The sequence below is a fragment of the Sesamum indicum genome, linkage group LG6 (genome assembly GCF_000512975.1).
Source record: "Sesamum indicum cultivar Zhongzhi No. 13 linkage group LG6, S_indicum_v1.0, whole genome shotgun sequence".
NCBI classification, from domain to species: Eukaryota; Viridiplantae; Streptophyta; class Magnoliopsida; order Lamiales; family Pedaliaceae; genus Sesamum; species Sesamum indicum.
In genome coordinates this window covers 4,982,234-5,004,944 of record NC_026150.1, presented here as the reverse complement: position 1 = coordinate 5,004,944, position 22,711 = coordinate 4,982,234, and the positions used below count along the sequence as shown (strand labels likewise).

Here is a 22,711-nt window from a genome sequence, read left to right as displayed (position 1 = left end):
TGAAAAAGTGACTATTTGTATTCACTCCCATAAATTTGATGGAATGTGATTTTTTAGAGTGGATAATATATTGTATAATGGAACTCTGATCATATTATATATCTTATAATCTGGACAAGTGCGTATCCCCAACTGACACCTCTTGGGCGGGAGTCTGATGATGGTGTCATGCGTTTTCACATTTGAAAATGAGGAGTTTGCATGGGTATAAGCCTCATGGACTCATTCCTCAGTGAAGTGATTCTCTTGGATAAAATTATGAGGCTCATACAAAATCGGACAATACTTCGTATAATAGGGGATACATCGCATCACAGACTGAGTCGATATAAGAACTTTACATCTAAAAGAACTAGAAATTGGGTGAGGAAAATCCATAGATACATTTATTTTGGAACGGACAGTAATTCGTGTAATACGACAAAAATCCATTGCAAGATCGCATTAATATAGGAACTTTGGATATGAAAGAACCAAAATTAGAGGAAGAAAATCCATATATAAACACATTATTTCAGCACGAAATATACGTTGTATAATAAAGTACAAATCGAATCACATACCACGTTCATTTAAAAACTTTGGATCTAAAAGAATCAGAAATTGGGGGAGGAAAATCCAAAGATTCATTTATTTTATTTTATGTTAATTCATTTCCATCTAAACCCGATCCTATATATATGTGTATATATATATATCATCTCCTTGAATTCATAATTTTATAGTCATATGTATAATTTTAAATTCGTCAATCTCATTAATACGATGAGGCAAATTCACTTCCAAATCAACCAAACTATTAATTAGACCACGAGGCATAATATATAATGAATTATTTCAGAACGCATCAAATATAGTTATTTTTTCACAAATCCACACTAATATACATCTTATATCCCTTGTTATGTTCCTTTTAATTTATTTTCGGAATTAAATTTATAGTGTTCCCAAAGGATATCCAAGAGAACAGTGCAATTTTGATAGACTAATTACAGGGGAGTAACACTTTTAATTCTGTCATTTGAAAAATATAATCGAGAATTGTAATTTAAAAAAATTATAATACATTTAGTCCAGATCTTGTCGAAGAAAACTAAAATAGCTTGATATTATCACATATTTTGCATGTGACCCAATTACAATGGGGCTTTCTAATATTTTTGAACACTTTTGTTGATGTCGCATGACGAACAGAAGGGAAAAAATGAGATAAATTTTTGAACATTTTTGAACACTTTTTGTTGTACCAGTCTTACGAACTTTCAAGATATTCACCTCAATTTGATGTTGCCTAACACCATTATGTATTTGTATTGTATTTGCTGGAGCATTACTATGCCCACATCCAGATGTACTTGTCCCACCTCGGCCGTATCTAAACCCTCTTCCTCCTCGGAGTCTATTTCCCGACCAATATCATGAATAGCCGATGATTCAGAAACATTTATTGGCCTCGTGTCCCATTCTTCCATAATGGGTACATGGCCCAACTTTGTCCCTAGCCTGCAATGCCACCGCCCTCACATTTTGTCCAATTTGTGTTGCAGCGGCCGCCACATCTCATTCATCTTTGGTTTGTCCAATACTACCTTGTCGTCTTTTTTCCATAATCATAAAATATACTCGCATCAAACTCAACAAGGACTCTGTGCTCAATATATTGGATCTTACGGTCCCAAAGACTGCATCATCCAGACCCAACACGAGTTGGTGAATGCTTTCGTCCTCTTGTTTATTCATTAATTCGGTTGTAACATTGCATTTGCACCCGCTACAATGACAAGCGGGTATTTGTTCGTAATTTACTAGTTCATCATACATTATTTTGAGTTGGTCATAATACGAAACCATCGCTTGTTCGGCCTTTTTGTAATATACTTAAAATATTGAATATGTGAAAGTGTAAACTTAATTACTGTCAAAATTTAAATTATTTGAAAACTCCGATATCAAGTTTAAATATATACAACTTCAAAAGTAAATTAAAAACAGTAAAGTTGAATTAAGATTATTATAATAAGGGTAAAGCAGTAAAAATAAAATTGAACTTATTTACAAAAAGCCAAAGTAGCTAAAAGCACCACCCAAGGAGCTTATAGCTTTTGGCTTAAATGAGCTTTTTTTAACTATTTCAGAAGTAGAAGGTGGTATTCCAAATATTTGAAAAGTGCTTTTTTGGAGCCGGAAGTTGCAAAGCACTTTTCTGAAGCGCTCGCAAAAACTTCTATAATACATGTCTCACTATATGATCGGGTGTGAGTTCTTATTCAACATAATATTTTGTTAATATTTTGAAAAATATTTTAAAGTATCCAAAGAGTTTTACAGATTATTCGATAATATTAAATATTAGCATACTGAAACGAATATATGATCCAAATACAATATTCTTTGTAAAGGTATCCATTGCTTCAAGCGTATCTTTTCCAATAATATTAATTAAATTTCAGTAATAGACATTGGTGTAAGGTGACGTGAATATAATTTTTGAAACTTAAAAGAATCTACTTGTAATTAAAAATTAAAAAAAAGGTCTATTATATTAACACCTCCTAAAATTAGACCAAAATATAAACACCCCTTATATTCTGTAAAATTACGGCTATACCCCCTATTGAAATATCGAGGGTGTTCGTATAATTTAACTTAATTTCAAAGGGGATCAATATAATTTACCCTTAAAAGAAAGAAAGAAAGAAAGAAAAAGTGATCAGAAACTTTTCCATGTTATGACATAAAGTGTTTATGAAACTTACAGAAGGACAAGAAAATTATATAAATACCAATCTTGCATGGAGTAGGGCTGCATGGCAACCCTAAGATTGTTGTTACATTTCAGTGCAAACAAAGTTTCTGATCTCTCCATGTTGGATAATATGCCAACATGCAAGAATTGCAATACACGACAAATTTTTGATAAATGTGTACAAATAGCATTCCGGTATATCAATCCAAATACATACTTATGACTATACAAATGAGCTGCTTCTTGCTCCAGCCGAAAGCTGCATTCAAATGCTCAATATTTCTACATGCTCAAACACTAATCATTCAAAATTTTCAATCAAGAATCAATACAATATACTGCTTTTTTAATTGCGGTTGTTTGAATTTCAAGACATCCATTAATTACTGCTGTTGTCATCTATTGATGATTCAGAAGCAGTGTCATCCATTGTCGAGTTTGAGCTGGTGTCGAGAATGCTTCCGGTCTCACTGTCGGAAGATCCACAAGGTCGTTCTTCGGCGGGTTGTTTCAAGGTCCAATACATGATACTTGCTGTCAATGTGAGCATCATCTTCTGGTTTACCTAATAAATGCAAGCAAAAAAATAAGGAAGGGGTAGTTTAAGGCTATTGGGTAGCTTGATGACGTTTCATATCGGATAACAAGGAGAGGAAAATTACCTCAATTATGTCCTCAGGAAGCAAAAATATTGAACACCCGAGTTTCCTTGCAATACTGATGATGTAGGTTGCATTCATCTTTTTCTCCTCCTCTGTATACCGTTCGAAGTTTTAGCAAAAGACATAAAATGAGGTTTCATTCAAATCCAGTGCACAAGAAAATGAAGTCAAACAACGACAAGTTAAAAGTGAAACAACACAGTATAATAAGAATGCCAGTGTATTCAGTTCATCGATTCAATCGTTGATTGATGGTGTAACATTATGCTTCCACATGTTACCAACTTTAAATTACTATGTTGAGACATTAAAATATCTTACTCATTTAGTGAACACGCAGATCAAAGTAGTGCCTGCGGTTCTGAGAAGTTTATAAGAACACCACAAAGGTACATACCGCTTAATCCTTTTGTAACAAGACTCCAGTTGACAGATCTTGGGTGCACAGCACTAAGTAGCTCCAAGAAAAAGATTCCATCGGACAAACTCTTGTCCTGCATTTTTCCATCACAATATCTTCCATAATTAGGATTTACCCTGCAAAATAATTAGCGTCTACGAACAGGGGATGGTGATAAGCTGCTATGCATGGGCTTGCATGCTCAATAAGATATTGTATTACCCCAGTGCCATTACAAGAATTATCTTGTGATGTGTTAATTGTTCATACCGTCTTGACTGTTTTATCATTAGTGCACGAATAATGAAAAAGAGAGGACGTGAAGTTTGGCCAACATCATATGAGTAAGAACCCGACAGAAAGATATATCCCATTATTATGTGTTGAATGATTGAGTGGTGTCATAAAAGCTTTAAAGATTTACTAGTTCAAACGCAGTGCACTTTGATATCTATTCGTCCTATCAGGTAGATGTATGGACACATGAAACATGTCTAGATGAGAGACAAAGAGAAGAGTGCCATAGTTGTTCTTTCAATCTTATTGCTATAAGAAAGAACTAATACTAATAAGTCTGTATTGCTCAGCATTCCACCCTGAATTATACGTCTTTGAAAAGAGAAGATGGTTGTCAATAATACCTTAAAACTGTCCATACGGCTCTGGCTCCCTGAATTCCTGACCTTGCTGTTAGCCCACTCCAAGATGTCAGCATCAGTAATTTCCTTTCCATGTGAATGGAATCTTAAGTTCTTCAATAGCTGAAGCATGTTATAGCGCATCAACTGCCACAAGTAGGCTGAAAATCAAGTGTAAGACACTTTAGTTCACATGAAAGGTCTGAATTTACAGTGATAGTACCAGTTATGCATGCTCCCATAATAGAAATTCATTGAGAACGCACCCAATATCAGTTTCTTGTTTCCTTGAACGATGTCATTTCCAGCGATATTAACCAGGGAAAACTTCAATTGTTTCCCAATCTTGACAACCTGGTTGCAGTTTTCTACCTTTCTGAAGGGCATCTTGATTGGTGGCTTAGAAGCGATCTTCCAGTTAACGATCCCAGGAGACACTTTGTCGAGTGTCTCTAGGAGAATCCATCTGAAAACAAGATTACAAATGTTTTAGACTTCTGAATTTTCTTTGTTGGAGGAACAAATAAAGGGTGTATACCACATTCATGAAGGCAAAAGAAATTAGTCCTTTATTTTTCATTTAGTAAGAAGTACAAAACCATGTTAAAGTGAGCAGCTATATGTCAATAGCAAAAATATACTTACCCATTTCTGAGATCTTCAAATACATTGTCGATGTACGAGGAATTTGCCATACTATTTAGCCAAAAACGAAATACCCTTTCTTCTCTAGAGATTTGTGCATCATCAGGTAGAGTTTCAAGGAAGGATATCTGCTTTGTTTGGGTTGAGAGTCCATTTCTACATATGAAAGGTTGGATTAGCTATAGTAGTAAGCGACGAATGTTGAAATTAAAGCAACAGTGAAAAAGAGCAAATAGCAATTGCCAAAGCCAAGATGAACATTACGAGATAACGCGTAAACATGGGCACTATTGCTTGTAGTCATAGAGCCTAAGTAGCATCGGTAGTAACCGAAAGGCATAATCTCGAGACAGTTCTTGTTTTGCCAAGTCTTTTTTTTGTTTTCCAACTTACTTTATTTCCACAGGTGAGCATTAATATTATGAACTATTTTAAGCAACAAAAGAAGACGTAATGTAAAAAGATGCACCAATTTTGCTCACCTGTGCTGGAAGATATGTGCTACAAATGCAAGATTAAGGTTCGGAGAGCCATCCACAATATCTTTTGCTGTTAGGTATCTTTTGCAACCCATCTTATCAGCATGCTCAAGGACCAAGTTTGCTCTTTCCAGATGATCTTTTACAGTCAGAGTAGATGGATTACTGTGCTCTGGGGCTAGGACATTTAAAAGATGAGCATAGGCCTCAGCGTCCTGCACGACAGCATTCACGTCTTAAGTATCAATACCATTCATAAACAAGAGAATATTGAAGATAGAACAAGAGAAGTCTCAGTTTTACATATAATTGAATACACAATGGCTTCTTTCCAATGAAAATCATGTAATAACAGGAAAACTGGTCATCTAAATGTCGACAGACATGACACATCCGTTTACCTTTACGTCAGATGAGAAGTTTGTAACTGTTCTTGAGTATCCTCCCTTTCTCAACTGAAAATTCATCCACCTAAGAAGAATCTTCTCTGGTGGTAGGCTCATCAGCTCCTCCACATCCTGATATATAACATGATATGATGAGTAAATGATAGGAAAAATGTTCACATGGTTCGAGTAGGCCTACAAGTTCTGTTCAGTTGAAACCAGAAACAATTACCTTACTGTCATCAACCAGCTCCACCAACTGGGGTGTTTTCTTTAAGTTGAGGTCTGCCAACAGTTGTATCTAAGACAACATAGAAAGCTGGATGTCAAATTCTAGCATATGGCATGTATTGTAAGGATTATGCAGACAGAAGTTTCTTTATGTATACTGTTTGAAATATTTAACCTCCTGTTACTAAACATCTTAAAATAATAGTTGCAATATTTTGGATGAAGTATGTAATACAGATCCTCACCTTGATGATTTGAGATATCACTCCAAGAACAAGGTGTCTCTGAAAATCAGTAGCAAGGAAAATGTCAGCATGTTTTTCTAGAACTAGAGAAATTGTTAATGACAATCATATCATAATTATAAAATAAAACATTATTTGAAAAAAAACTGCAGAAAGAGAGAGAGTTCACCAGGTAAGAAAGAGTATAATTTCCTTGAAGAACATAAAACACACACTCACACACACATATTTGAGTCCTTAATTTTGAGCAGCATGAACAAGAAGGAACTATCAGTTAGCTGCAAAGCTATTTATAATAATGTCATGAGCATTTCAGATAGGCTGATATTGAACTATCTGAACTCGAGCTTTTTCTGGGAGATGAAGGAGAGTGAAGGGAGACTTTTGACAGAGAAAATTAAACTGGTTGACATGATAATGAGCAAACAATCGTGAGTTAAAACAACCAAATTCTGAACAAAGAAGCATATTCCAAATGCAAGGATCTCTTAGAGTCGGAAAAGGACAAAGAAAGCAAATAATGGACAAGGATTTCTAAACTCTAATGTCAAAAACACAAAGCGACCTTCGACAACAGGTTCTTCGGAAATTTTAGAGGTAAATATCCAGAAATTGCCAATTCATTTTCACACATGTGATTACTATGCTACTTGTTTTGTTAGGAAGGACAAGTATCATTGAGTTCTACTGGGAAACAAGATGAATGACGGTCAACAATGCCGTGAAAAAGCATCTTGGATATGGAGAAAGAAAGGAGCACTTTAAAGCTCGCACAATTTTTTTCAATATGTATGCATCCAATCGGAGTTCTCTCAGGTGAAAATGAAATGTCAGAACATAACATACCCGTCCTTCAATAAAGTCTTGAGTCCCTATATTGACGACGGTACATCCAATTGCCTTGGCAGAGTTGAGGCATAGGGTATGATTTTCATTCCTCTCCCATGGATTGAGAACCCTCTTTGTATTTATGGCCCGTTCATCAATTGTTCCAGGTACAGCAACATTAATAAGCTTACTGCAAGCATTTCTAAGATTAAATATTTGAAGCAAAGTTCAACAACTGTAAGCAAAAGACAACATTCAACAATAGATGATCACCAGATAAGAACTCCATCCTTGGCAATCTCAAAAAGATCATTTGTTGCTGGATCTATAGGCAGGTATTTCTTCAAGAATTCATCTTCAGCTAGATAGTTGTTGATGTGAGCAACATATGATGCCTTCTCAGACTCACTTATCGTATGAAGCAGTGTGGAGGTAGGAGACTTCAAAAATGCAGATGCATTTTTCGCTCCACTTCCCCGCCTTTCTGTTGCAAGTGCTTGAAGTTTTAGATAAACCTGACAACGGATAAACAATTTTCTTCTTGATTAGACATATAATATTGAAGGACAACAAACATAGGAAGCAAAATGCATCATCAGTAAAAACAGAGAAATGTGGAAAAGAATTCCTATAAAGCATTTCCAATAGATTACTGTTCCACTTCCAGAACCTTAACTTTTCGGGAAAATTCCGTAGAAATCCTCTGACCTGAGTGCAAAATCTTATTCCTAAGCCCACAAGATCAGAAAGGGATAGCCAGTTGCTGAAGATATCTATAACTGAAGGCAAACACAAACTCAAGGGAGAAGCTACTCAGAGAGCTCCCTTTGTTGGGAGGCAAAAATGGGAATTCCAACAGAACAAGAAGTAGTAATTAACAGCTTCTTTATCTGAAAATATGTGGTCATAGACAATGATAAGAGATCCTGCAAACCTCTGGGAACATGACAAAGCTGATAAAATGAAAAATCAACGATAGTGAAAACCTTGGATAGATGTAATCAAGAAATTCAAAAATGTTTGAACGCCTTCTTTGATTTCCAAGAAATAGAGAGGAGAAATTAAAGCTTAGTCCTGTTGTAAACTCAGAACAGAGGATTTCAAAGTCCTTAAGACAAGAACAAGGATTTAACTGTTTTGATCTAACAGTTCTTCACATTGTTCAAAAAAATTTCAAAAACAGGTCAGATTCAGGTTTCTGATCCTTCAGTTGTGAAACGTTCATCAATCAAAATCCAAATGAATGCACAAATCACAAAACTTTATACCCTCAAAAAGAGCTCGAAATCAACATCGACGTCCAAATTCTGATACGATTCCTGAAGAAACGAAGCTCTCTCTTGCTCCGTCAGATTCTCTCCGACGTGCTTCAGCCTCGACATTTTCTCCGGCAGCTCCGCCAGCTTCAAGCCGCCGCTGCTCTCCCTCCTCATCGCCATGAACTGCAAGAACCGCATCAATCAGAAACACATCCAAAACTCACAAACCAAAACCACCCAAAAATCAAGAAAAAACTCACAGAAGATTTCAGGCTCCGGAGCTCCACTTGAGTGAACTGATTCTGGAGCCATGGATCCGAAACCAAGACCCCAAAGTAGCCAGCCATGAAATCTTGACTCTCTCCTCAGCAAGAACAGAGATACTAAAATCGCAGAGAAGAAAAACAAGAAAAACCCAATACACCACAGAAGAAATCAAGAACAAGAAAAGCTTGTCTGTGCAGGGAGACACAGTGGGACGGGACTAGAGCTGTCAGTGGGCTGCGGTTTTTCAAATTTGAGAATTCAAATTATGACCATACTGTCCCTTTAACCGATCACATTCTCATTATAATATTAACATCCCACCCCAAAAAAATCAAAAACAAAAAACAATAATAATAATAATAAAGTAGTTTCTTGAATTGAACAATTATTATTGTTTTTTGTAGTAAGTGAAACAGTGTCAAGATTTCAGGAAAGGGATGTTCTTTCTCTTACCATTGTTGGAAAATTCAAATATGTCTCAACGGTCACTCTTTACTTGTACTGCTCAGTCAGCTCATTACTAGACTAATAATTACTATTGTAGTAATAATTACTACAACGTGTTTTGGGGTTAATTTAAGGGTGATTTTGATATGGGGCAATAATAATTAGCAATAATCACACTCTCCTCTTTTGAAATTTGGTGGAATCACACGTAAATCTCATGTGGTATGAGAAATTACATCTAACACTTTTGAAATTTATTTTCGTTTAATAAATAAGTCAGTAAAAAAAATTATTTAACATGCAATAAGTCAATTGAGAATAAATATCAACTTTCATTCAATTTTTTAAATTAATATCAATAAATTTGATGAATTTTTAATGACGGAGTGACTTATTTGTTAAACGGAAACAAACCACAAGAGTATTAAATGAAACTTTCCAAACCACAAGATATATACATGTAATTGCATCAAATCTCAAAAAATAAGAATGTGATTATCCTTAATAATTATTTAATGGGTCCGGACTTTACCTATGTGATTGATTACTTGAAAAGAAAATAAAATTAAGTAATAATTTGTTACTATATATTATTATGGTAAATTCGTGTTAGTTATGGAAAGAATTAAAGTGTCGGGCTAGGAGAACAGGATATAGTTTGACTGGGTTTTTTTTTTTTTTTTAAAGTATTTGAAAAAATAGTGAATTGATAAGAGTGAATTTTGGAAATTATTTTAATTTATAGAATCTCTTATAAATGTCTAAAATGGAAATAAAATTAATAATTTCATACATAAGTTTAGATAGTTAATTATGGTAGTATGTATGTTTTTCTGAGGCTGTTAATTCATAATGTTTTTTTTAAATTTAAATATTTTTTATAAATACAAATTACATTCACGTCTCTGAGATTTAGCCTTCTATAAACACACCCGTATTTATTGAAACTTACAATTAGTCCATTTGAGGTTTGTTATGTCTCACGTGTAATTTCATTTTATAAGGTTCAAACCAATATTATATATGATATTTTAAAAATACCCTTCACGAAATTTTGATTATTTTTTTCCCCTAAAATGTCATTTGGACAAAATTTCAAGTACCTGTTGTCACTTTGCCAATATCATACTATTTTAAAGTAAAAAGTTATTGACAACAAAGAGACGAAAAAACAACCAGATATAACAGCGTGAAAGAGACGATACGAATGATAAAAATAAAAAATAAAATGGGTGCCAAATATTATTATTTGATTTATTTTAGATATTTTGATCATTTCATCAAATTTATTTAATACTTTCCCCTCTTCTTTCGATTGGAAAAGGGTGAAGATATCTTAGTACTTTTAAACGTTTGTAATTGTCAGTCTAATAAGGATATATTTTAAATTAAATCAAATCTTAGAGAGTCTGAATGTAATTGACCCTAAAATTCATTTTCTGACATATTTCATCGAGCGAAAAGTCAATTTTTTTCTAATATTTTACCTATAAGCAGGAAAATTAACAAATTTTACAATCAAATGAAACCCATAGAATTATTACACCCAAAAATTAATTCCCAAGACTTTGTACCCTGAAAAGAGTGGGTGAATTATTTGTGGAGCATTTAAATGATTACTCCTATATAATTGGCTAATTTAATGTTTAATAATGTTGTTAAAGCATGTAATTAATGACTATAGTACTGCAGTAAATTAATAATAATAATAATTATAGTTGAACCCCAACCAACATAATCAACGCACCCTCGTGCCCCTTTAGCCTTCCTTAATTTAATTCTTTCAAATTTACTTTTTTTTCAACTCATTTAATTCCACACTTTTCTGTCCAAAATTATTGGTGGGGTTGCTACAATTTGTGTAATGTCAATGATATTATATACTTGGGAAAAAATTGATCATACTCACTTAGGTATTTTATAATATAATATTTGTATTCTTGCACGATATGCATCACGTACTGAATAAAATGTTAATTATTAATGATTGAATCACACTGCGCATAACTTAAATATTTATTATATTTATTCAATTGAATGAAAAAAAATAAAAATGAATTAAGTAATCGATCAAAACTAATGAAAATGAACTAACTTTAATTGTGCACGAGTAGAAAATTATTATTAAATCAAAATTGACAATTATTTGTGGAATATAAAAGAATGTCAAGGGTATTTTAGACAATTCATATTTTCTTTACTATTATAGTTACTCTAAGGGTCTTCTCCATAAATTTATACCGACATTCTCCATGTTCGTATTCTTTTTCTTTATCTTTTTTAAAATATGTTTTTTAAACAAGGGGAAGATACATATATAAATATATTGAAATAAAACTATATCATTTAATATATTCAAATTCAAATATAAGGTTAATATATTAAAATTTTTAAATTAATAAATATATTTAAAATAAATAAAATATAAAACAATAACAAAATAAATAATATACTTACACGTGGATGAAATTCAAACTCATGCTCATGATAAGAAACATGTTAGTAGAAATGAGGTGGGTATTTTTGTGGTATGATGCAAGAAGGATTAGGTTGTCATTTTGGAAATTGGGAGGCCTACCATGAGAAAGATGGGTTGCTTTTTAAAAAGTTTGAATTGGAGGAATGGCTCTTCAATTTGATGTTCTTACAAGATTTTGATGAGACCATATACCTAAACATTGTTCCTTTTTCATTAAATGAGCTTTTCAAATTTTGGGATTTTGAGTAATAAAGTTAATCAAATCTTCGTAAATACCCCATCCTGAAATTTAACCTTTTACGGGTTAAAATATCATTTAGAGCAAATTTTAATAAAGTATCTCGAATCACTTCGTTCATCTTACACTACTTGAAACGAAATTTATCAACAATATAATTTGTCCTAAGATTAATAAACCAGCTGTGCAAGAAATGATCATGATAGGAAGTTACGTTAAGCTGAAAAAAATTCACATGAAATTAAACAAATAAATATCCATTGTCTTATCAAATTTAAACTCAAAATCAAGTAATTTTGAAATTTCAAAAAATTCAATCCTTTATCATTGATCTAAATATAAAGGTAAATTACATCAGCATTTACTGAGGTTAGATTTAATAATACAAACACATCATGTTGTTTACTCGGAAGGAGTGTCAGTGCAATGTACCCCATGGAAGTCATTTGGACACGATGTTATGAGTATTAGTGTAATGTACCTCAAGAGATGCATTTATAATTTTACAAATAATAAAAAAAAAAATTGTGTAATTAAATATTTTACGAGTATCAGTGTAATGTATGTCAATAGATGTATGACCGTAATTTATTCTGAATTGAGTTGGCCCATATATTGAAACTCTGGAGAGAAACTTACCATATTCTCCAGAAGCCCTTTTGGTATCACCTCACCATCTTCTCAAGCAACCCTACTCCTTTACTTCTTCCACCCCCACCCCACCATTATAATGTCCCTACTACTCCATGGGGCACAAAAACCCTACTGAGAACAGATGGAAACCCTAACAAAACTTCACCATTAATCAATGTCTCTAGGAAGGGTCTATATGAGCCCGGCTTGTACAGTAGAAGTTTTAAATAGACTGTAAAAACAGATATTGTTTGTTGTTTAATTGAATTCTTGAGCAATCGTAATTATTTATTGGCCTTATAAGAGTCTTATATCATGTAGATGGTTACTAGTTTGCAAAGTGTTGGAGGCATGGGATCCACCAATAACAAAAAAATAATAAATAATAGAATTAATTTCACTTAGACCCTCATAAAGCTTTTTAAATTACACTCTCTATTAGGATTTGAAAGAAAAATACTGACCGCGCAATATATATATATATATATATATGTATATAAACTTCTAGTTTGTACCTCATTCATAAATCATGATAATATGGCTAATTTTTTTCATTCATCAACAGTTACTTTTTATTAGATGAAAATAGTTTTGGAATAATATTTTATTATAATTACATCTTTTTGATTTTATATATATATATAATATTTATCCTCATATAAGTATAAAAATATTAATTATGGTATCTTTATCAATAAATCATACAAAATACTAAAAATAAATAGTAAAATTAAAAATTTACATGACGCATTTTTCATCCATACCTTAACGAAATGGGTCAATTATAAATTGATAATTCTAGAAAATGGGTGCAAGTTTAATTTTAAAAAAATTAAAGGAAAGTATAATTTCTCACTTTACAGGGAATCTAAGTGTAATTAATAAAAAAAATCAAATTATTTTACTTTTGTTGGTGAACAACACAAATACCATTACTAAAATCAATTGATTTGTATTTCATAACCTCAATACCAAAATCTCCCATGCCTAAGAATTTGTAGAACATTTATGGAAAATTTACATTGGTGAAAATTATGGGACTAATCGAGTCTAAACAAGAATATGAACGGGGTGAAATTTTCTTTTTATCCAAATTAGGTCGGATCGTTTCTTGAACTGTATACTAATAACATGATAAGAATATTATACTTATCCTATAATTAGTTTAAATTTAAATCAGACCTAAACTAAAATTTTCAGATTGAGGTAAACCTTTCTTTGTTATGGCGGCACAAAGGAATTTATAGAAACATGGGCAGTTCACGTGGTTAAGACCCATCAATAATGATCCTCGAATACATTGAAAAAACAAGAAATGGAGGGGACAACTTTGTAGGCAACCTAAGTTGGTCTGGACCAAGTGCAAGATATGGTGTGCTAAGGCCAAATCACGAATACCAGCACAGACAACACCATACTTAGAATATTTAACGTACATGTGCCTCACTTTCTCTTCTTTCATCTTTGCCTTTTTCCTGCAGCACCATGTGCTTCACTTTTATTCTATGAGGAAGAAAGCGATTCTTGAAGATTGTCGACGTTCGTCGTACATGTCGTTAATCGATCATCATCGTAGATCGCTGTTCTAATGACGAGCAAAATCAAGACCAGTATACAAGATCAGGGTCTGAATATTGTAAAACTCTCATCTTTCGGTGGTCCATTGCTGCTGTGTATGTAAAGTTCAGAGGAGTCCTACGTTGGAATCATTAGAAGGGTATTGTGATCACATACTGCAAGAGCAGTAGGGCCAATCACACACATGGGTTTCCCACCATCTGTGATTTAATCCTGATCATTGCCATCATTGCTATTGATTGGGACATGGTTAAAAGAGAGTACAACTCAGAATGCATACAGTCTTGATTTGCTTTTATCATTGAAAGATTATTATGCATCTCACTGAGAACCTTCAAGTAGTTCAAAGCTCAATAAAGAAAGATATGGCTGCTAATAAACTAAAGAAAGATGATCATCTAGATCAGATATTGAGGCCTTGGAGCTGATTTAGAATGAAAAGCGAAACGGGAGGATCAAGAAAACGGATCGCAGGAGCCGTTCCTTTCGTTTTCATAAACAAGCAATGATGAAAAATAGGAAAGAAACGGTCACGCTCTATAGCTGGATATTAGAATCTGAGGTATCATACGGTGTAGACAATTTTGGACCTGTTTAATGCGTTCTATACTTCTGTCTATTCTCCAGAGCTTGGAGCTATTCAATGTTAGAGGCGACAAAAATCTACCTTTCGTTTCAGCAGCATGAAAATTACACGTCATGTAACGATCATGATAAGAAGATAGCAGGTGGTTGGTAGGAAACAAAAAGTAAAACATTGCAGTTAACAATTACACAAGAAAAGAGAAGATCAAAGTCTTTAGCAGTAGGAGATCAGTGGCTCCATCTAAGATGCATGCTAAGACAGTTCCAAGAAAAACACAAGGCAGTGGAAACATATTTGCAGTTTGAGTTGAATTCCAGCTGTCTTCAGTCAGTTAGTTGGGCGGACAGAAAATAATATCATCAAACTGAAGGGGGTTGATTACTTTAAATAGATTGTCAGATTTCCTAATTATAATATCAATAACGATATTCACTGTCAAATACATATTTCATGCTTGATCTTTGTGACTTGCCCAGAAAGACATCATGACAGGGTATTTTCCCATTTTTACTCTGACATAAGGGAGAACACGAAAACAGTAGATATTGTTTGAAGTATGCCTTACGTTTCTAGCGAACTACTGCTGTTTGCTAATGATATGACATATGTACATAAAAAAAGGTGTACCCCCTGGTATACCAAAAACCTTTAAAAAAGGTAACTCAAAGCAGTGATCCCCAGCTAACAGAATTGGTTCCAGCAAATACTGTGAGGAAAACTAAAATGCAATTTCTTGAAGAATTTGGAGCGTATTCTGATGAACCTGAGACAAGATAAGAATTGAATGGTTCAGCGTCTTTGTGGTGATGAAGAATTGTATATCCGCAAGCTATGAGACAGGATTTATCAAAAGTGTGGTCACTCATTTTGTGTGTATACCACAGGAAGCTTTACAGGAATATATTAAGATGAGGACCTAGAGGAGTTTATTATCTTTCCAGCTTGGTGAAATCCCTAAGATCTTGATGCTTCGTTTCTCTCCGACATTTGATTCATTTCCTTTTTAGTAAGTAATGCTAATTATTTCTACAGTTTCTCATTCAAAAATTTTCCCTTCATGTATTAGCTCATGAGAAACTAGTTATTTAAGAGAAGGGTACTAGATGAACAGCAAGTTTTCAAATGTATGTACAAATAGTTTTACTTTATGCTACTTTTTCCCCTTATCATTTTTATTTTGTGGGATTTGGTGACGGGGAGATTGTTTAGAGAGTTACCCATTCTAGATGCTGAGCTGTGACTCCAGATACGTTTCCTGCATATATGCCACCTAATACCTAATTTACCAGTGGAATAGAGATCAGAATAAAGCATGAAAATTCATACTTCGTACTACAATCAGATGTTGTGATGCCTGAGAGAACTTGCCAGTTGTGTGTTGTGTGTTAGAGGGTGCACTGGTAGTTGAAATTTCTTTGCGTAAATTTCTGTAATCAAATTACTTAACGCACGGGAAAGCGTTTTACTAAGTTTACCTAGCATAAGTTTTTCGAAATAACAGAAACATGAATTGCAAACAGTTGATTACTGTTACCTTGGAAACAGTTTCAAGAAACATGCCAGGGCGCACGGGTAATGGTTTACGACCAGTGACACTAGCCTGGAGATCAAGATTGGGAATCACAATAATGCATCACTCACCATAGAAGAATTCTGTGACAAATATTTTATATTAGGAAAGAGAACAACTCACCCTTCCTGCTATTCCACCAGAAATCCTTTCACCTACAACACCATCTTCTCTGTCAGAACTGTCAGCACCTTCATCTTTTCCTTGCATTACACTTTTTATCATGTCACGTACAGTTTTCCCTGGTCTTAGAGCGACAAGTTTAGTCAAAAAGTTGACCTGTAAAAGTACAATGAAGACATTATATAAGTGAGTTGGAAGCAGTTTCTCAATTTATTAGGCAGTGATGAACATGCGTACCTCTGATTCAGGGAGCGTATTGAGACCACGATCATTTCTTTCATCTAGTATACCCCCTCCCATCATGTTCCTAGCTTCTTCTCTGATCAAGACGAGCCTTGCCAGTAGCTTTCGATCAGGAATGACAGAACGGGATTCCATCGTCTACATAAGATGTTTCCCAGCATGAGCACATGAGGAGATGGCATCAATACAAAAATTCTATCCACCTTCTTGGATACTAGACATTCTCAAAATTCCTAACAACTATAAACATAAGTATGACTGGATGACCCCCTTATATTAGAGCATAAGGTGTTAAGAGTGAGAAGTTCACAACAAAAATGGTATCCATAACCAAAGCGATATAAAACAATATGATCTTTTTGGTAAAAAGGTTGTCCACGTGACCACGAATAACGTTAACGTCAAGTACATGGTTTTATCTTGATTTATTTGCACAACTATGCATATTAGCAATGGTCATATTTAGTTCTCTTCCTTGTTGGCAGCACTATTATCTTATCCCATTTAAAAACGCAATTGATTATATTACCTTGAAGATGGAAATAGTTGATGAAATAAAGATCAAAGCATGCATCTTTGAAGAACTCACCTCCAGTAGATCATCAGCCTGGTTGGCTATGTCATTTAAATTGGCTCCAGGAAGATGAACTTTTGTGCCATTCTCACCTTGAAACACACCACCACCTGCAGCTACTCTCCTCAATAATTCATGTCTGCTCTCTTTCTGAGGAGTTCGACAAAGCAGGCCAATAACTTGAACCTAAAAGCAGGTGGAACAAGAGTGCCTCCATTAACATGAGCTTTAAGAGGAGATGTGTAACAGAAACAAATGGTGGTGGGCATTACTCACATGAGGAGGGCATTTTTTTGTGAGATGAGATAAAACAGTCTCCTTGATAACCTCCAAGAGAGACTTTCTCTGAAAAGGAAATAATGAAGAAACATGTGAATATGCTCATACTTGTGCAGCTATTTAGAAATGATCTGGATGAAGGAAAAGGTAAAGATACTTCCAAAAAAATAATTAAATGTGATTCAGAAGTAGATGAAGCACAATGGCTTTGAGGCTTTTCTCAACATGAGTCCCATATGTTATAGAAGCCTTGCAACAAAAATAGGTATGGTTTGACCCAGCATAGAGTTTATTGTGTATTTCTTCTCTATAGCTCTTAAATATAGTGGTTGAGAGTTGGTAGTATCACATACTTGCTTTCATTAGAATGAAATCTTATTCGGAATGTCCAGAAAGGGAAACATAAGCAATAAATTTAGGATGCATGGAGTATGAGGACATCTATTCCATACTTGGCGAAAAAATTGGATTTGCTGTTAGTCTTCTGACAATTTGACTCAATCCATCTTGTCAATGCATTTTCTGAAATCATACTAGCTGGTTATAAAACATCAGCACCAAAAGAAATGAAGGGACTTGTAGCAAGTACCAGAAGGTATGTGTAAGCAGCTCATGCACACTCAACAAGGGTGCGCACACTAATAAATCAAAAGAAGATGCAAGCTGTGAGTCTATTTGTTTCGTGTAAACATCTGACTAGAAGGCTCTATAGGAAAACTACGATGAGAAGGCTTCGTGAACCATTACACATATAGAAAAGTGAGTCTCTGTAATCAATATGGCAGCAGAAAGTTGAGAATTGAGTGGACTCAATCTTTTTAAACCCATATTCCACGTCACCTCAGGATTTATAGCTGTAGCCAATCATCATGGATATATCGGCAAATCGTATATTTTTTTAGGGATTTCAAAGCATTTTTTGTTAGTTCACAGTGAAAAGGAAATTGTTTCCTGATCTTTGACAAAACACACAGCGAAGCCCACCAAGCTGACAAGTCCTATGTATCCCATAAGCACAAAGATATGCATAAAGATGGATATATCTATTTGTTTGAGTATCTATCTCCTGATAAATACGTAGAGATTCATGGGATGAGTGAAGGGACGGATGTCATGCTACTATTGGCTCCTTTTATCTTATTAACCCTAGACCAAATTTGCTGCAAAACGAACTGGCCCCATAAGGATCTTACAATTTCTTTTTCCCAGAACTCACATTACCACCAGCCTTATAAGTAAAAGTAACTTATTTCCAGAAATGATAAGGGATGAGAGCATCACAATAGATATGAACCCATTCCAACTGTAGTAACTTCTGCAACACAGAAGGCATTAATTAAGTGCAGATTAAGATCAGTTTGAAAACATAAGACGAGTAACTCAATAGTCATGTAAACAGATAGCTAAGTCAGGTTTTTCAGACAAAAAACAAAATGAGACATTAGGTGAAACCTCAAAGTACTTGATGGTAGAGAGTTACAATTATACCTTATCATCCTGGTCCTTCTCAGCAAGTTGTATCATGTAATCAAGAGCCATCATAAACCCTGACTCCATCTGATCAACTCTCTTGCCAATCACTCCTTGTGCAGCCAATTGTACTGCCACCTCTTCAGATGCTTCATCCATGTTCATATCCTCCAACTGCTCATAAATGAATACATTAAACATTTACACTCCGTACAGCTGATTACTATTATCAGGATATTAGGATCATGAAGTATGGCAATAATAATATACAAGAAATGATCCGGATGCTCTGCAACCCTTAAAACGCACTACATTATGGTGCTACTTGCTCTTAGGTGCTATGTGCATGATAATTAGCAGGAGTTTTGGTAGTTTTGAAGGTTTATCCTCTCGATTAGCAGAATATGCCATAGGACTGGGGAAAGAAAGAAGTTTCAGATTGGAGGCCAATACCACCTTGCCCGGCAGAAGGCATGATACCTTTCTGGCGGGTGATAGCAATACTGCATGGTCAACACCATTTCCCATGAAAAGCAATCTACCAACTTCTAAACTCATTTTGTGAACCTCTCCATGGACAGACAATGAGTTGCTTATGAAATTTCAGAGACGAAACTTCTGTATCGTATCCAAGCATGAAGATTGATGCATCTCACCTACAGTCATACTTTTTAACGTGGTGCCATGTTTGATTGATGTTACAAGTTCCAGATGCATATATTTAGAATTCCTAAGCCCGCTTCACATTTTCTCATTTCCATGTCCGACAGAGAAGAATCTGTCTTCCACTAATATATGCATCTTTCACAATAGTAATTTACATGTGAGTAAAAGGCCAACTTCAAGAGAATATAATACTTCTAAATTTATGTTATCATTACTCCTTGAAGCCCCTGGAGTTGCAATCTAGTTAGACAATAATATATGTCCAAGCTAGATCACCACATCCAGCAAATTTAAACTTAATTAGAGTAAACTAATAATAAGCATATAATTGGGCCTTCTTCATGCGTGCCTTGTCATGATGCTGATTTACAACACCTAATAATTAGATATCTTTTTAATGAAATTTGTAAATTCCAACAGCGTGACTTTAAGAAACCAATCCCAGCCAAATACCAATCCTGGTGGTCAAAGTTTACATTCTCTCCAAACTGAAAATCAATGCCCATGTAATTGGCATCTAAACACTGTTATGCAAGTAAAGAGTTAATGCTCATAGGAGTGAAGACACTTATTATAAGGACAAACACTTGGTAGAAGTACACCAACAACCGTTTGACAATGATACCTTAATCATCTTGAGTGCAGGTTCAAAGCTCCTATTTCTAACATGGCAAGAATTTAAATTCCCATATCCACTTCCAATAGAGGAAAGGAGAGAGTCTTCAACTCCCCAATCTTCAACAGAAATCGGACTCTGTATATCTCATGAAACCCCAAGCAATTCCTTGCTCCAATTGTCGTCTAATACAGATTTATGCTTTGAGCTTTCTCCCACTACGATTCTTTAAAAGAGAACTTTCCCACATCCAAATTCAAATCTTTCAAGAAGTACCAGCAAGGCTTCCTTTGTGGAAACTCTAAAAGCTCTTCTAACAATTACATTAACCTGTTTAAAATTTACCAGCCTTAACAGTAAGCACTGCTCTCAATCAATATTACCAAAATACTGGACATGAATACAGTACCAATATTACCACTAGCACATTCACATTATAAAAGTTCATAGTAATAAGGGGGACCTGAAAAGTACATCAAACGAAAGCTCAAGAAAATTCATGGGCAACTAAAAGATACTCAGAAGAAAAGGCCCAGAAATGTAAAGACGAAAAACGCCGAGAAAAACAAAAAGCAATCAAGAACTTACGAGTTTGGCCATTTCTTCGAGAACAGAGGTGACCTGCTCACCACCTTTGAGCAGGGCTTCATACTGAGCGGCATCCCACTTCTTTTCCCCTGTCCCATTTCCGATTACGTCGTCGTTCGCAAAGAAATCATTCATCGAATAGCCTTCGGAGGGGGCAACATGAGCGGCACAAATTGCCCGAAATTTAGCCCGTTTCAGCAAGTGTTTGAGGTGAAAATGGTAACGAGGTCTGAGGAAAATTGAAGAGTTTGAGTTTGAAAGAGAAGCGGAAGAGAAGGTAATGGCGGGAGTGGCAGCTGACGCCATGAAAGGAGAAGCGGAAGAGAAGGTAATGGCGGGAGTGGCAGCTGACGCCATGAAAGGAGAAGCTTGGTCTACTGAAAAAGATACAACAGAGTAGACGGACAACAAACAAATATCCAAACACGGTGAACGGAGAAACAATAACTGATTAATAATCGATGGAAAGAAGAGTAAAGATATAAAAAGTAAGACGGAAAAGGGGAAAACGCCGTCTGTGGGAATCGAACCCACGACCACATGGTTAAAAGCCATGCGCTCTACCGGCTGAGCTAAGACGGCCTTGTTATATATCTTTCTATACTTTATATATAACAAATCACCATATGCAATGCACTTAAACATGCCCGCGAGGAATGATCACGAGCCCAATCTATGTGATCCACTGAGCCTGCAATGAATTTATAGTCAATCTAAAATAGCCCTATGCTATTACAAAGTATTTTACCCGTCAACATATAAATGGTCTTATAATATCTTCGTGGGGCGCCTTCTCCCTGGTATTTAAATTATGTTTTATTCTTATTTAATTAATTGTGATTATTACGAAATTTGGAAAATAAAAATAAAAATAAGCACAATCAAATTCATTTAATTGATCTTATAAAAATTCTTATGTCTATCAAATAATTTCAAAACTTTATAAAATATAGAAAAAAATTAATAATGTGGTTGAATTAGTTAGCCTTATCTCACAATGTTATGGTTGGATTTATGCGCAAGGTATGATGGAAATAAACTTGAAATCATAAAATAGATCAGACATGTCGAGATTCCCCCAACATATTAACACTCCAATAATTAAGTTCAAATCAGTCAAGAGCTCGTGAGGTTCAGCACTATACTAAAAATAAAAAATATTTAAATATTCAAATTTAGAGCTTTTTTTTTTTTATAATTTTCGATCAATGTATGGTACCAAACTCTATTTGCATCATCTTTATCAACTCCCACGTACACGAATTTCCAGAAATTACAAAGGGCATGCACGTGAATGAATATTTTCATGAAATTAAGGATTAAAGAGGTAGTGAGTTCGAGTTCTAAATGTTGTAAATTTTAATTTATTCTAATAATATAATAATTATGTAAATTTTAATCGAATTGAATAAATTTACTTTGTAACATCTGTTCTTAAATTTGATCCATCCATTAATGTTAATTGAATTATGAATCCAATTTAATCATAAAAAATTGGTACTAAAATCTAATGCATTAACAGCTGATCTAAAAACATCTTGCACAGTCCAATCTCAATCATAATTTTGAACTGCTGGTTCACTATTACCCTTTCATTTTTAATTGATTTTTTTTATTTAAATTGTATTGTGTCTTTTATTTTATTTAATATATATATGTTGTATTTTTTAACATGAAATAGATGACATAATTTTATACGTATAAATATTAAATAAGATAAAAAATTAATGGTATTTTTGCGGTAGGACTTTCTTCGACTATTATGGTCTAATCATTCCCTCTTTTTTTTTTTTTTTTTTCTAAGAAAGAGTTTTGAACTATATAAACAACGTCGA

The 22,711-nt window shown here is 34.3% G+C and overlaps 2 protein-coding genes and 1 non-coding gene across 4 annotated transcripts; all 3 read right to left on the bottom strand.

Moving 5' to 3' along the window:
• Positions 2,794–9,070, bottom strand: LOC105163774 (fimbrin-2). Its single transcript, XM_011082235.2, has 14 exons — positions 8,780–9,070; positions 8,529–8,702; positions 7,534–7,775; positions 7,279–7,450; positions 6,433–6,471; positions 6,189–6,257; positions 5,972–6,088; positions 5,574–5,785; positions 5,092–5,247; positions 4,713–4,912; positions 4,450–4,607; positions 3,806–3,902; positions 3,409–3,500; positions 2,794–3,311 (listed from the first exon to the last, which is right to left on the bottom strand). Exons 1-14 carry the CDS (start codon positions 8,864–8,866, stop codon positions 3,126–3,128), a joined length of 2,001 nt encoding a protein of 666 aa, XP_011080537.1. The 5' UTR covers positions 8,867–9,070; the 3' UTR covers positions 2,794–3,125.
• Positions 15,126–21,391, bottom strand: LOC105163773. Of its 2 annotated transcripts, XM_011082232.2 has the most exons (9): positions 20,877–21,390; positions 19,025–19,180; positions 17,534–17,602; positions 17,273–17,443; positions 16,678–16,821; positions 16,441–16,596; positions 16,282–16,347; positions 15,965–16,024; positions 15,126–15,510 (listed from the first exon to the last, which is right to left on the bottom strand). In XM_011082232.2, exons 1-9 carry the CDS (start codon positions 21,231–21,233, stop codon positions 15,466–15,468), a joined length of 1,224 nt encoding a protein of 407 aa, XP_011080534.1. In that variant the 5' UTR covers positions 21,234–21,390; the 3' UTR covers positions 15,126–15,465. The 2 variants fall into 2 exon arrangements, with proteins under 2 accessions (XP_011080534.1, XP_011080535.1); XM_011082233.2 differs by lacking the exon at positions 15,965–16,024 and having other exon boundaries at positions 20,877–21,391.
• Positions 21,386–21,458, bottom strand: TRNAK-UUU. The gene has a single exon. It is a non-coding gene; the product is annotated as a tRNA-Lys (tRNA).